Source organism: Neophocaena asiaeorientalis, unplaced genomic scaffold (genome assembly GCF_003031525.2).
Source record: "Neophocaena asiaeorientalis asiaeorientalis breed wild unplaced genomic scaffold, Neophocaena_asiaeorientalis_V1.1 scaffold556, whole genome shotgun sequence".
NCBI classification, from domain to species: Eukaryota; Metazoa; Chordata; class Mammalia; order Artiodactyla; family Phocoenidae; genus Neophocaena; species Neophocaena asiaeorientalis.
Genome location: NW_020171832.1, coordinates 62529 through 77647, shown reverse-complemented (window position 1 = coordinate 77647; position 15119 = coordinate 62529). Strand labels below are relative to the sequence as shown.

General features: G+C 36.0%; 1 protein-coding gene across 1 annotated transcript in view; it reads left to right on the top strand.

Annotated features, from left to right (window-relative positions):
- The window catches only part of LOC112397062 (uncharacterized protein MCAP_0864-like), a 235657-nt gene that overhangs the window by 159970 nt on the left and 60568 nt on the right, over positions 1-15119 (top strand). Inside the window, exon 8 of the mRNA XM_024741141.1 lies at positions 13518-13599. Coding sequence (XP_024596909.1) covers positions 13518-13599 — 82 coding nt within the window. The remainder of the gene's footprint in view (positions 1-13517; positions 13600-15119) is intronic.

The following is a 15119-nucleotide window of genomic DNA, read 5'->3' as shown; positions in this document are numbered from 1 at the left end:
CAACACTTAACATTTTTTGTCATTTTGACAATAGCCATACTGACAGTTGTGAGGTGATATCTCATTTGTTTGATTTGCATTTCCCTGATAATTAGTGATGTTGAGCATCTTTTCATGTGTCTGTGAGCCATCTGTATGTCTTCTTTAGAAAAATGCCTATTCAGGTTTTCTGCCCATTTTTTAATGATGTTGTTTGTTTTAATATTGAGTTATATTAGTTCTTTGTATGTTTTGGATATTAACCCCTTATCAGACATATCATTTGCAAATATCTTCTCCCATTCAGTAGGTAGGTTGCCTTTTCATTTGGTTGATGGTTTCCTTTGCTGTGCAAAATGTTTTAAGCTTTATTATGTCCCATTTGTTTATTTTTGCTTTTGTTTACCTTGCCCAAGGAGACGGATCCAAAAAAAAACAAAACAAAACTCTAAGACCTATGTCAAAGAGTGTACTGCCTGTTTTCTTCTAGGAGTTTTATGGTTTCTGATCTTACATTTATATCTTTAATTCATTTTGAGTTTATTTTTGTATGTGGTATGAGAAAATGTTCTAATTTCATTCTTTTTCCTGTAGCTTTCTAGTTTTCCCAATACTACTTGTTGAAGAGACTGTCTTTTCCCCATTGTATATTCTTTTCTCCTTGGTCATAGATTCATTGACCATATGTGCATGGGTTTATTTCTGAGCTCTCTATTTGGTTCCATTGATCTGTGTGTCTGTTTTTGTGCCAGTACCATACTGCTTTGAATACTGTAGCTTTGCAGCATACTCCAAAGTCAAGGATCATGGTACCTCCACCTTCATTCTTTTTTCTGAACATTGCTTTGGCTATTAAGGGTCTTTTGTGATTCCATACAAATTTTAGGATTATTTGTTCCAGTTCTGTGGAAAATGTCATGAGTATTTTGACAGGGATTACACTAAATCTGTAGATTTCTTTGAGTAGTATGGACATTTTAACAATATTAATTCTTCCAATCCATGAACACAGGATATCTTTCCATTATTTGTATCATCTTCAGTGTCCTTCAGCAATGTCTTAGAGTTTGCAGAGTATTGGTCTTTCACCTCCTTGGTTAAATTTATTCCTAGGTATTTTATTCTTTTTGATGCAATTGCAAATGGATTGTTTTCTTAATTTTTCTTCCTGATAGTTCATTGTTAGTGTATAGAAAAGCAACAGATTACTGTATATTTATCTTATATCCTGCAATTTTACTGAATCATTTATTAGTTCTAATAGCTTTTTTGATGGATACTTTAGAATTTTCTGTATATAATATCATGTCATCTGCAAATAGTGACAATTTTACTTCTTCCTTTCCAATTTGTATTCCTTTTATTTATTTATTTTTTATCATCTGATTGCTGTGGCTAGGACTTCCCATACCATGTTAAATAGAAATGGCAAGAATGAGCATCCTAGTCTTGTTCCTGATCTTAGAAGAAAAGTTTTCAGCTTTTCACCATTAACTGTAATGTTAGCTTGGGTTTGTCATAAATGGCCCTTATTATGTTAAGGTATGTTCTTTCTATAACAACTTTGATGAGAATTTTTATTATGAATTAATGTTGAATTTTGTCAAATGCTCTTTCTGAATTTGTTGAGATGATCATGTCATTTTCGTCCTTTATGTTGTTGATGTATATCACAATTTCACATAGATTAATTTACAGATATTGGACCATCCTTGCATCCCTGAGTTAAATCCCATGATCATGATGTGTGATCCTTTTTATGTATTGTTGAATTCACTTTGCTAATACTTTGTTGAGGACATTTGCATCTATATTCATCAGAGATATTGGTGTGTAATTTTCTTTTTTTGTAGTATCTTTGTTTGGTTTTGGTATCAGGGTAATAGTGGCCTTATAAAATGAGTTTGGGAGTTTTCCCTCCTCCTCAATCTTTTGGAATAGTTTGAGGACAGCTATTAACTCTTCTTTATATGTTTGGTAGAATTGCCTTGTGAACCTGTCTGATTATGGACTTTTGTTTGCTGGAAGTTTTTTGATTACTTATTCAATTTCAATACTAGTAATAGGTCTGTTCAGATTATCTGTTTCTTCCTGATTCAGTCTTGTATGCTTCTGGGAATTTATTCATTTCTTCTAGGTTGTCCCAATTTGTTGGCATATAACTGTTCGTAGCATTCTGTTTCTCTTGTTTGTATTTCTGTGATATCAGTTGTAACTTCTCTTTCATTTCTAATTTTGAGTCCTCTTTTTTTTTTTTTAATGACCCTGGCTAAAGGCTTATCAATTTTGTTTGTCTTTCAAAAAATAGCTCTTGTGTTCATCAATCTTTTCTATTTTTTTTTCTATTTTATTTATTTCCACTCTGAGCTTTATTTATTTCCTTTTTTTCTGCTGACTTTGGGTTTTGTTTGTTCTTTTTCTAATTCCTTTAAATGGTAGGTTGTGTTGTTTATTTGAGATTTGTCTTATTTCCTCAGGTGGGCCTGTATCACTCTAAACTTTCCTCTTGGAACTGCTTTTGCTGCATCCCCTAGATTTTGGAAAGTTGTGTTTTTAATTTTCATTTGTCTTAGGTATTTTCTGATTTCCTCTTTGATTCCTTTGTTGAATCCTTGGTTTTTTAGTAGCATGTTGTTTAGTCTCCAATGTTTGTGTTTTTTCCATTTTTCTTCCTGTTACTTATTTCTAATTTCATACTGTTGTGGTCAGAAAAGATGCTTGATATAATTTGTATCTTCCTTAATTTATTAAGACTTGTTTTGTGTCATAGCATGTGATCTATCCTGGAGAACATTCCATGTGCACTTGAGAAGAATGTGTATTCTGCTGTTTTGGGATGAAATGTCCTATAGATATCTGTTAAGTCCAGCTGGTCTTCTGTGTCATTTAAGGCCAGTGTTTCCTTATTGACTTTCTGTCTGGATGATCTGTCCATTGATATAAGTGGGGTGTTAAAGTCCCCTAGTATTATTGTTGTACCATCAATTTTTCCCTTTATACCTGTTAATATTTGCTTTATATATTTAGGTACTTCTATATTAGGTGCATATATGTTTACAAATGTTATATTCTCCTCTTGTGCTGATCTATATCATTATATAATGCCCCTTTTTGTCTTTTATTGTAGACTTTGGGTTTGTTTTTGTGTTTTGTTTTGTTTTTTGGCCATACTGTGTGGCTTGTGAGATCTTAGTTCCCCAACCCGGGATTGAACCCATGCCCCCTGCAGTGGAAGCATGGAGTCTTGACCACTGGACAACCAGAGAAGTCCCTGTAGAGTTTGTTTTAAAGTCTACTTTGTCTGTTATGAGTATTCTACCCCCACTTTCTTATGGTTTCCATTTGCATGAAATATCTTTTTTCATCCCCTCCCTTTCAGTCTGTGTGTGTTTTTAATCTCTGAAGTGAGTCTCTTGTAGGCAGCATATATGGGTCTTGTGTTTAATCCAGTTAGCCACCCTATGTGTTTTGATTGGGGCATTTAGTCCATTGACATTTAAAGTGATTACTTATTGCCATTTTGTTACTTGTTTTCCAGACATTTTTGTAGTTCTCTGTTCTTCTTTTAGTCTCTTCCCTTTGTGGTTTGATGATTTTCTTTAGTGTTATGTTTGCATTTCTTTCTCTCTAATTTTTGTGTATCTATTGTAGGTTTTTTGATTTGTGGTTACCGTGGAGTTTATATATATTGGCCTATAACTATATCTACTTGTTTTAAGCTGATAGTCATTTAAGTTCAAACACATTCTAAAAGATTTACAATTTTTACTCCCTCCCCCTCCCCAGTTTGTGTTTTTGATGTGATATTTTACATTTTCATGCCTATCCCTTAGCTATTTATTGCAGTTTTAGTTGATTTTGCAGTTTTTATCTTTTATCATTCATACTAGCTTATTTAAGTTGTTGGTCCACTGCCTTTACTATCTATTTGCCCTTACCAGTGGGATTTTTCCCTTCCTAGGTTTTCTTATTTCTGGTTGTAGCCTTTTCTTTTTTACCTAAAGAAGACCCTTTAACATTTCTTGTAAGGTCAGTTTAGTATTGATGAACTCTTAGTTTTCCTTGTCTGGGAAGCTCTTTATCTCTCTAATTCTGAATGATAAACTTTCTGGGTAGTATATCCTAGGTTTTAGGTTTTTTATTTTCAGCACTTTAAATATATCATGCCATTCCTTTCTGGACTGCAAAGTTTCTGCTGAAAAATCAGCTGGTAAACTTATGGGTGTTCCCTTGTATGTGACTCTTTGTTTTTCTCTTGCTGCCTTTAAAATTCTCTCTAACTTTTGTCATTTTAATTATGATATATCTTAGTGTGGGTCTCTTTGGGTTCATATTGTATGGGGTTCTCTGTGCTTTTTATACTTGGATATCTGTTTGCTTCTTCAGGTTAGAGAAGTTTTCAACCATAATTTCATCAACTACATTTTCTACCCCTTTTTCTCTCTCTTTTCCTTCTGTGACCCCTATAATGCAAATGTTAGTACACTTGATGTTGTCCTAGAGGTCCCTTAAACTATTCTCATTTTTTAAAATTTGTTTTTCTTTCTGCTGTTCTGATTGGGCAATTTCCACTGTTCTATCTTTCAGGCCACTTATGCATTCTGTATCACATAATTTTGCTGTTAATTCCTTCTAGTATATTTTTCACTTTAGTTACTGTATTCTTCAGCTCTGACTGGTTCTTTTTTATATTTTCTACTTCTTTGTTGAAGTTCTCATTGTGTTCATCTATTTTTTTTTTCTGAAGTTCAGTTAGCATTCTTATTACTATTGCTTTGAACTCTTTACCAGATAATTATTTACCTCTGTTTCTTTAGAGTTTTTCAGGGGATTTATCTTGTTCTTTCATTTGAAACATACTCCTCTGTCTTCTCATTCTGTTTAATTTTCTCTGTTGTTTTCTATGAAATTAAGTGAACCATTTACCTATCCTGGTCTTGAAGGCATGTTGCTATGTGGAAGTGTCCCTATATAGTATGCATGTGTCCAGTGGCTTTGCTAGGAGAGCTGGATCTGAAGTGAGCACAGGCCAGATCTTCCCCCAGGGTGCACTGGCAGCTGCCACTGTGGTGCAAGTTAGGGCTGGATTCGGAGGGGCTGGAACTAGAACCAGGTGTGAGCCAGGGCTCTTCCTAGGCTCCATGGAAGTCAGCACCCTATCAGGGGTTGGGCCAGGGCCCAATGGACTGGAGCAAGAGCCCCAAGGGAGTTCAGCTTCTCCCTCATGTGATGGCAGTCTCCAGCTTAGTTGGGGGCGTGGCTGTGGCCTGAAGGATTCGGGCTGCACTTCTGAGCTGGTATGCACACCTTGGTTAGAAGCTGGGTCAGGGCTGGAGGGGTTGAGTCACACTACTGAGCTGGTTCCACTCCTTCCCAAGTGTGTGTTCTCATGGCCATGGTGGTGATGGTAGTCTCCACTGTGGAACTGGTTCTGCTCCTGCCTGACTGCTCAGGGTCCTTCTACTCTGCCATCTTGATCCCACCTCTGGTATAAAGCTTTTATTGCAGGATTATTTGTTGTGATACTAAGTTGTAAGCAGCCTAGGTTTCATCACTATTGGACTAGATCAGTAAAATGTGGTATGTGCACACAATTAAATATTACATATCAGTCAGAAAGGAATAAATCATATCTACATATAGCTATATGGATAGGTCTCAAAAACAATGTAGTGAAAAAAGTAAGAATTAAAATGAGATTTATAGCTTCACATCATTTGTGTAGTTTTTTGAAACACCTGCAAAAAGTACTATTTTTTCACACATAGGTACAGGTTAGAAGGCATACATTAAATTCACAAGTGTGGGCACTCTCTAATTAAATGCAAATAAATATGTCCTGATATCTTAAAGCAAAAACAAAATAAAGAACCTTCCTCATTACCATATCCCCCTTCAACTGCAACTGAATTTCTCTGCTCCTTATTCACAAAATCAGATAGCTTGTTTTTACAGTTTCAACCTCATCCCCCACCCCCACCAAGTTCTATTCCCCTTGTGTTCTTTTGTACCCTGGACACACAGAACTGAGTTGATTAGACTCCTTAGTACAGAATATACTATTCTTGATCTGTACAAGCAAGACCCCTCCCTAAACAATACATCTATAAAATAGTCAAACACTGAAAAATACGGAGAATAATATAACAAGTGTGTGTGGATTCATCACCTGTATTTTATAAGTTTTAACATTTTGTCATAGTTACTCTGTAGTTTTTTTTTTTTTTAATATGTAAAAACCTTCATTTTTACTCTTCCCCATACAAAGATAACCACTGATGACACCAGGCCCAACCGCAAGAATGAGGTCCTCAGGCAAAAAGTGATGAGACTCAGAACAGAAGTGGGGGGAGGGGGGGTGGCCTTATTACCACCCCCAGTGATGATAACCAGTAGTTATGTGTGCCTGGCACTGTTCTCCTCCTTACATATATTAAGTAACTTATTCCCAGAACAATCCTATGCTGTAATAACCATTTTATAGATTAAGAAACTAAAATACCTAAAGTCACTTAGTTAGGTGGAAGCAGAGCCAGGATTTGAAGTTAGGCAGTCTGGCTTTAGAGTTCCTGCACTCCACCTCTATGTTACCCTGTCTTAGGAGTGTATTAAAAGAGCAGTGAGTTTTTGTTTTTCCTTTTCATCAATTATCTGTACCATTTTAAATATATATATAGCCTTCACCTTTTCATTAAAACAATTCTCCTGGATCTGGATTTCTGGGTGCCAATTCTCCTGCCTGCTTGTTCCTCCAATCTGCTGCTTGAACCTGGAATCATTTTCTTTCATATTGCACTTTGAATCAGATTTTTTTTTTAATTTTTTGGTGTTTTCTTTATCCAGAAAGTTTTAAGCTTGAAATATCTTTCCACTATAAAGATTTTGTTTATTGTTTTCTCAAACAGTATACTAACTTAATATACCCTCCAAGTGACTGTAAAGTTTTATATCCTGCTATAAAATAGCTAACTATGAATACCTTTTGTATTTGTAGATCCTAGAAACCTTTTGGAAAAGCAGGATTCTCTTAAATGACTAATTACCCCAAATCTGATGCCTATGTAATGCTATCCAGCAAGCAGCTGGCTTCATATGAAGAGAGGCTAAGAGCTCCTTTTTGTCTTCATTTCAAATCATTTGCTTCTTATTTAATATCTGCAAAGAACGCAGTCACATTATAGTAGAATTTGCTCTTGTAAATTTTGGATTGTTTCCATGGGTTCCGCCTTACATCTGCACGGTGTTTAAAGCCAGTGCTTCCTTTCTTTTTGTAGGCATTCAGGGCCTTTTGCCTCATAATCCAATGTCATGCTGAATGACAGAAAATTGAAGTTGAACTTATTTAACTATAGAGAAGGACTACACAGAACAATACACTTATTTAAGAACTCCTTGCATCAGGAACTGAAGGAGCTGTCTTATGCAGGTGGCTTAATCTCTCTGCTGCTTAGCTGAACTATGTGCCTTTATTTATTAAGGACAGGAACTGGGCACTCTGCTTCCAGAAACAAAAGGACCCCACTGGTCTATCAGAACCAATAATAAACCAATAACATGCTTATACTTCATTCAGAACAGTAAAGATATGTCCTATGTATTTTAAAAATAATTCTTAGCACTTCTTTATTACAGAAAATATATTCAAAGGTTAAAAAAAAACAATGAAAATATATTAACCAGCTTCTAACTATACACTGGTGCGCTGTTTACATTATGGATTATTCATAATACATCTATTTTTCTTATTCTACGTGGTATCTTCTCTCCTTAAGTAAAATGATTTATTTGTTGACATTACTTATATTTCCACACAACAACCTCCAGAGGTTTCTGTGTTTTAAAGTAAAACATTTATTTGCTTTCCCGGTTTTTACTTAGAGATGCTGTAAATACATAGGGAATAATCTGAAGGAACTGGCTTCCCTACTCATTGGGTACTGTGATTTAAAGACAAAGGATCTATGTTTATCTTGAAATAGGGAGAAAGGGAGATTTAGGTGGGTATGTAGAGAGAATAATACTGGAAAGTATAATAGCTTTTCCTTTCTTGAGTTGGGTCATGATTGTGTAGTTTATTTTCCTTTAAATCTAGTAAATTCTGGAACTTTGGTACACAAGTATATTCAAATGTGATCCTAAGAATACTTCACAATGCTGTAAAAATGGGTTTTGAATTAGCTACCATTTTTACTGTCTACTGTTCTATCAATTATTAGGTAATTGAGAATTAATAGCATAAAATTCACATATCAGGAACCAATTCTTTGGAGTTTATTTTTAAGATAATCAGTTCTTCCTCTTACCAATACCTGCATTTAGAAGTAATAACATAGAATTTATCATGTGGGCTCAGATCCATGCTTCATCTAGTTTAGGATTATATCCTGACAAAAGCAGCAAGGGACATTTAACAGAAAGGTATAATTATTCTCTCTGATGTCAGTGTTATTAAGTCAGTCACAAGGATACCATATTTGTCTTAATATCTTTCATTAATTGTATTAATTTTTAAACTATCTAAACCACCTCTTGGAATTAGACATTAGACTAATTCATTACATATTTTATGTAGTAATAAATAATACTTTTCATTTCTCTTAAGTATAACTCTTTAAATATTCTAGGATATACTAAACAAATGTATGGCCACACTAACCACATTTTCATGGACAAATATCATATCTCCTTATAGCTTTTATATTTTTGACAGTCAGTGTAAGAGAGTTAGAAAGATAAAGATTTGGTGATGAAGCCAACCTCAGTTTGAATCACGGGATCACTTCTTTACTTTTTTTTTTTCGGGATCACTTCTAACTAGCTCTGTGACCTTTAAAAAGTTAGTTAATTACTCTGATTCTTAGAGCCTTCTAGTAAAAATAAAATGTGTATCTGTTTTTTGTTTGTTGTGGAGATTTAATCTGCTGCTCCTGAGGCTGCTGGGAGAGATTTCCCTTTCTCTTCTTTGTTCTCACAGCTCCCAGGGTTCAGCTTTGGATTTGGCCCCGCCTCTGCATGTAGGTCGCCGGAGGGTGTCTGTTCTTCGCTCAGACAGGCGGGATTAAAGGAGCCGCTGATTCGGGGGCTCTGGCTCACTCAGGCCGGGGGCAGGGAGGGGTACGTAGTGCGGGCTGAGCCTGGGGCAGCAGAGGCTGGCGTGACGTTGCATCAGCCTGAGGCGCATCGTAAGTTCTCCTGGGGAAGTTGTCCCTGGATCCTGGGACCCTGGCAGTGGCGGGCTGCACAGGCTCCCCGGAAGGGAGGTTTGGAGAGTGACCTGTGCTCGCACACAGGCTTCTTGGTGTTGGCAGCAGCAGCCTTAGCATCTCCTGCCCATCTCTGGGGTCCGCGCTGTTAGCCGTGGCTCGCGCCTGTCTCTGGAGCTCCTTTAAGCAGTGCTCTTAATCCTCTCTCCTCTCCTACCAGGAAACAAAGAGGGAAGAAAAAGTCTCTTGCTTTTTTGGCAGGTCCAGATTTTTTCCCGGACTCCCTCCGGGCTAGCCGTGGTGCACTAACCCCTTCAGGCTGTGTTTGTGTATCTGTTTTTCGTGATAGTTTTGACTATGAATTAAATGAAATAGGAGAAAGCACCCTGCACAGTGCCTGGAATAAGTATACAATCAACAAACATCAACTTCCTTCCCTCATTTTTCAGAGGATAGGCAGAAATGTTTTAGCTGTGCCTGTGTGAATAAAACCCTCTGGAAGCCCACATGTACTTAATAACAAAGCAACACATTATGCAACATTCATTAGAGATTGCCTTGTTTCAACTGGTTACCCTCAAAACTAAATTCTCTATGTGTACGTTATTTTATCTTTTCTCTCATATAATGATATCACTTGATAAGTGGAAAAGATGTACCATACAAATATTATCTACCAAGTTAAGTCCATATTGAATTATTTATTTATTTAAGGAGCCATTCTCTCAAATAGATCCCCTTACCCGAGTTTAAAATCTTGTCAGTTTGACTGCTGGCTAATGCATTTATTCACTGTAAGATACTAGGCAAGAGAATCAAAGAAAATCTCATTTCTCATCATCTGAAAAATGGGGCTGTTTGCACTTATGTAGCAATTTGAGGGATAACATTAATATATGTGAACATGCTGAATAAACATAAAAATTTATACCAATATCTAGTAAATTCTAATTAAAACATTTGTTTAGAGTGAATTTATTTTCTGATTTAAGGAACTGCCTCATTTTCATGAAACAAAGTTAAGAAGGCAGACTGAAGATATGTATAGAAATTTTATATATTTATATGGATGCATAAAGTTTTTAAAGTTTAACTCCCAAATTCATTCTACGCAGCCACCATTACCCTGATAACAAAACCAGAAAAATATATCACAAAGAAAGAAAATTATAGACCAATATCACTGATATTTGGTAAGGTTGCAGGATAAAAAATTAATGCACAGAAATCTCTGGCATTCCTATATACTAATGATGAAAAATCTGAAATGGAAATCAAGAAAACACTCCCATTTACCATTGCAACAAAAAGAAGAAAGTACCTAGGAATAAACCTAGCTAAGGAGACAAAAGACCTGTACTCAGAAAATTATAAGACACTGATGAAAGAAATTAAAGATGATACAAATAGATGGAGAAATATACCATGTTCTTGGACTGGAAGAATCAATATTGTGAAAATGACTATAGTACCCAAAGCAAGCTACAGATTCAGTGCAATCCCTATCAAACTACCAATGGCTTTCTTCACAGAATTAGAACAAAAAATCTTACAATTCATATGGAAACAAAAGACCCTGAATAACCAAAGCAATCTTGAGAAAGAAAAACGGAGTTGGAGGAATCAGGCTCCCCGACTTCAAACTGTACCACAAAGCTACAGTAATCAAGAGAGTATGGTACTGGCACAAAAACAAAACTATAAATCAATGGTACAAGATAGAGTGCCCAGAGATAAATGCATGCACGTATGATCACCTAATTTATGATAAAGGAGGCAAGAACATACAATGGAGAAAAGACAACCTCTTCAATAAGTGGTGCTGGGAAAACTGGACAGCTACATGTAAAAGAATGAAATTAGAACACTACCTAACACCATACCCCAAAATAAGCTCCAAATGGATTAAAGACTTAAATGTAAGACAATACACTATAAAACTCTTAGAGGAAAACATAGGAAAAACACTGTTTGACATAAACCACAGCAAGATCTTTTTTGACCCGCCTCCTAGAGTAATGGATATAAAAACAAAAATAAACAAATGGGAACTAATTAAACTTAAAAGCTTTTGCACAGCAACAGAAACCATAAACAATACAAAAAGACAACCCTCAGAATGGGAGAAAATATTTGCAGATGAAACAACAGACAAAGGATTAATCTCCAAAGTATACAAATAGCTCATGGAGCTCAATATCAAAAAAACAAACAATCCAGTTAAAAAACGGGTGGAAGACTTAAATACACATTTCACCAGTGAAGACATACAGATGACCAAGAGGCACATGAAAAGATGCTCAGCATCACTAATTATTAGAGAAATGCAAATCAAAACTACAATGAGGTATCACCTCATACCAGTCAGAATGGCCATTATAAAAATCTAGAAACAATAAATGCTGGAAAGGGTATGGTGAAAAGGGAACCCTCCTGAACTGTTGGTGGGAATGTAAATTGATACAACCACTATGGAGAACAGTATGGAGGTTCCTTAAAAAACTAAATATAGAACTGCCATATGACCCAGCAATCCCACTACTGGGCATATACCTTGAGAAAACCATAATTCAAAAAGAGACATGTGGGCTTCCGTTGTGGTGCAGTGGTTGAGAGTCCACCTGCCGATGCAGGGGATACAGGTTCGTGCCCCAGTCCGGGAAGATCCCACATGCTATGGAGTGGCTAGGCCCATGAGCCGTGGCAGCTGAGCCTGCGCGTCTGGAGCCTGTGCTCCACAACGGGAGAGGCCACAACAGTGAGAGGCCTGCGTACCGCAAAAAAAAAAAAAAAAAAGAGACCTGTACCAAAATGTTCATGGCAGCACTATTTACAATAGCCAGGATATGGAAGCAACCTAAATGTCCATCAATAGATGAATGGATAAAGAAGATGTGGCACATATATACAATGGAATATTACTCAGCCATAAAAAGAAATGAAATTGAGTTATTTGTAGTGAGGTGGGTGGACCTAGAGTCTGTCATACAGAGTGAAGTAAATCAGAAAGAGAAAAACAAATACCATATGCTAATGCATATATATGGAATCTAAAAATAAAAGGGTGGTATTGATGAACCTAGTTGCAGGGCGGGAATATAGAGGTAGATATAGAAAATGGACTTGAGGATGTGGGGTGGGAGGGCGAAGCTGGGGCAAAGTGAGAGTAGCATCGACATATATACACTACCGAATGTAAAATAATTGGCTGGTTGGAAGTAGCAGCATAGCACAGGGAGATCGGCTCAGTGCTTTGTGATGACCTAGAGGGGTGGGATAGGGAGGATGGGAGGGAGGCTCAAGAAGCAGGGGATATGGGGACATGTATATGCATATGGCTGATTCACTTTGTTGTGCAACATCAACTAACACAGTATTTATTGTGAAGCAATCATACTCCAATAAAGATCTATCAAAGAAATTTTTTAAAGATTTTAAAGTTTACTATTAAAAATATGTTATTAAAACACCTGAACAGATGTAACATGGAAATTTTATAAATTTCAATGTTTAAAATTATTTTCTTCATAGAAGTCAGTTAATCCACCTGTGTAAATTTGTTTTCCACCTTTTCCCAAAAAGAGTACCAACAAAAGAAAAAAAAAAAAAAAAAAAGAGTACCAACAAGGGCTGTTATTGGGGCTGGGGTTCAGATCTTAGTCCACACACACAGGCTAATGGTGGGTCTCAGATCATTCAAGCCATATGTTCTTTCTGCTTTAGTTTCAGTTCTGCATCCACACATGTGAGACATGGCTGCCTGAATAATATTTCTCAAACACTACTTGAATTCCTCAGTTCAAGACTCTGTGGAAGCCAATTGCCTGCTTGTATTTTCTTGGCTTGAAAGTCATTAAAATGCCTATTAGACACTACCCAGAGTTAACAGATTCTTTACTGGAAGCCTTGCACGTGGTTTATCTATTTCAGTTCTACTGGGAGGCCTTAGCAATACTTCTAAGTTCCAGGCCACAAGAGCTAGCTCAGAAAGTCAAGTGTTTCAGAAGTGAGCCATATGACCAAAAATTCATATGTGTGCCAGTGACATAAATTTCCTTTGAAAACATCAGTAAAATTTAGCCTATTTGCTGTTTGAAAATTAGCATGATGTTGGGGGCAGAAAGAGGCCAATAAATCGAGTCTGTCAAAACCTATTAATTCTGTGGGATTTCAGAGTAGGGATGAACTACATATGGTCATCCAAGCAAAGTGGAATAAACAGCTGCATTATTCTTCAGGAGGTGAGTGGCAATGCTAAAAGAATGTGGTTTACTCTATGAAAATATCTGGACACTTAAAATGTACTAATCAGAAGAACACGTTATGTCATTCCAGATTTACAGTGTCAGATTGAAGCAAGTGGGCTAAAACTTCAGAAGGCAGTGACTGAGATGGACAGCTACAAAGAAAAGCTCATGTAAGATGGTAAACATTAAACAGCCTGTAAGAATTTAGAAAGACCCCCATGTATTCTCTGTGACTCTGGGCAGTAATTTGGATGTGTTGGTATGGTCTACTGCAATTTTTCTGAGCTACTTTACTGGCCTATATTGAAGGACCTGTAAATATTTTTAAATATATTAAATGTTTCTTTATCTCAGTAAGAAACTTACCTATCCAGTTATTAAAGCTTTCCCTGATTATTCAAATGTAGTAACTTAATATTCTCTGAACTTTTTGTCTTATTATCTCTTTATTATCTGTCTGGAAGAAACAGCATTGAAAATGTTTCATAAGATTATTGGGATTGACATATATACACTAATATGTATAAAATAGATAACTAATAAGAACCTGCTGTATAATAAATAAATAAATAATCAACTTTAGGTTCAAAAAGACAGTTGAGTAACTTTGAAATTCTGGAGTGCTTATGCCTTATATAAGTGAGAAAGAAAATATTAGAAAACAAATGATAAGAAAATGCCCCTGTAAAATATCCAGAGTACTATTCTTTTATTTACTTATTTTTCATTTTGTTTATGGTTTCCTTTGCTGTGCAAAAGCTTTTAGGTTTCACTAGGTCCCATTTGTTTATTTTTGTTTTTATTTCCATTACTCTAGGAGGTGGATCATAAAAGATCTTGCTGTGATTTATGTCATAGAGTGTTCTGCCTATGTTTTCCTCTAACAGTTTTATAGTGTCTGGTCTTACATTTAGGTCTCTAATCCATTTTTAGTTTATTTTTGTGTATGGTGTTACGGAGTGTTCTACTTTCATTCTTTCACATGTAGCTGTCCAGTTTTTCCAGCACCACTTATTGAAGAGACTGTCTTTTCTCCATAGTATATCCTTGACTCCTTTGTCATAGATTAGTTGGCCACAAGTGCGTGGGTTTATCTCTGGGCTTTCTATCTTGTTCCATTGATCTACGTTTCTGTTTTTGTGCCAGTACCATATTGTCTTGATTACTGTAGCTTTGTAGTATGGTCTGAAGTCAGGGAGTCTGATTCCTCCAACTCCATTTTATTCCCTCAAGACTGCTTAGGCTATTTGGGGTCTTTTGTGTCTCCATACAAATTTTAAGGATTTTTGTTCTAGTTCTGTAAAAAATACCATTGGTAATTTGATAGGGATTGCATTGAATCTGTAGATTGCTTTGGGTAGTATAGTCATTTTCACAATATTGATTCTTCCAATCCAAGAACATAGTATATCTCTCAATCTGTTGAAATCATCTATAATTTCTTTCATCAGTGTCTTATAATTTTCTGCATACAGGTCTTTTGTCTCCCTTCAGTGCTTGTGATTAGTCTGTTCATATTTTCTATTTCTTTCTGGTTCAGTCATGGAAGGTTATACCTTCCTAAGAATTTGTCCTTTTCTTCCAGGTTATACATTTTATTGGCATAGAGTTGTTTGTAGTAGTCTCTTAGGATGCTTTGTATTTCTGCAGTGTCTGTTGTAACTTCTCCTTTTTCATTTCTAATTTTATT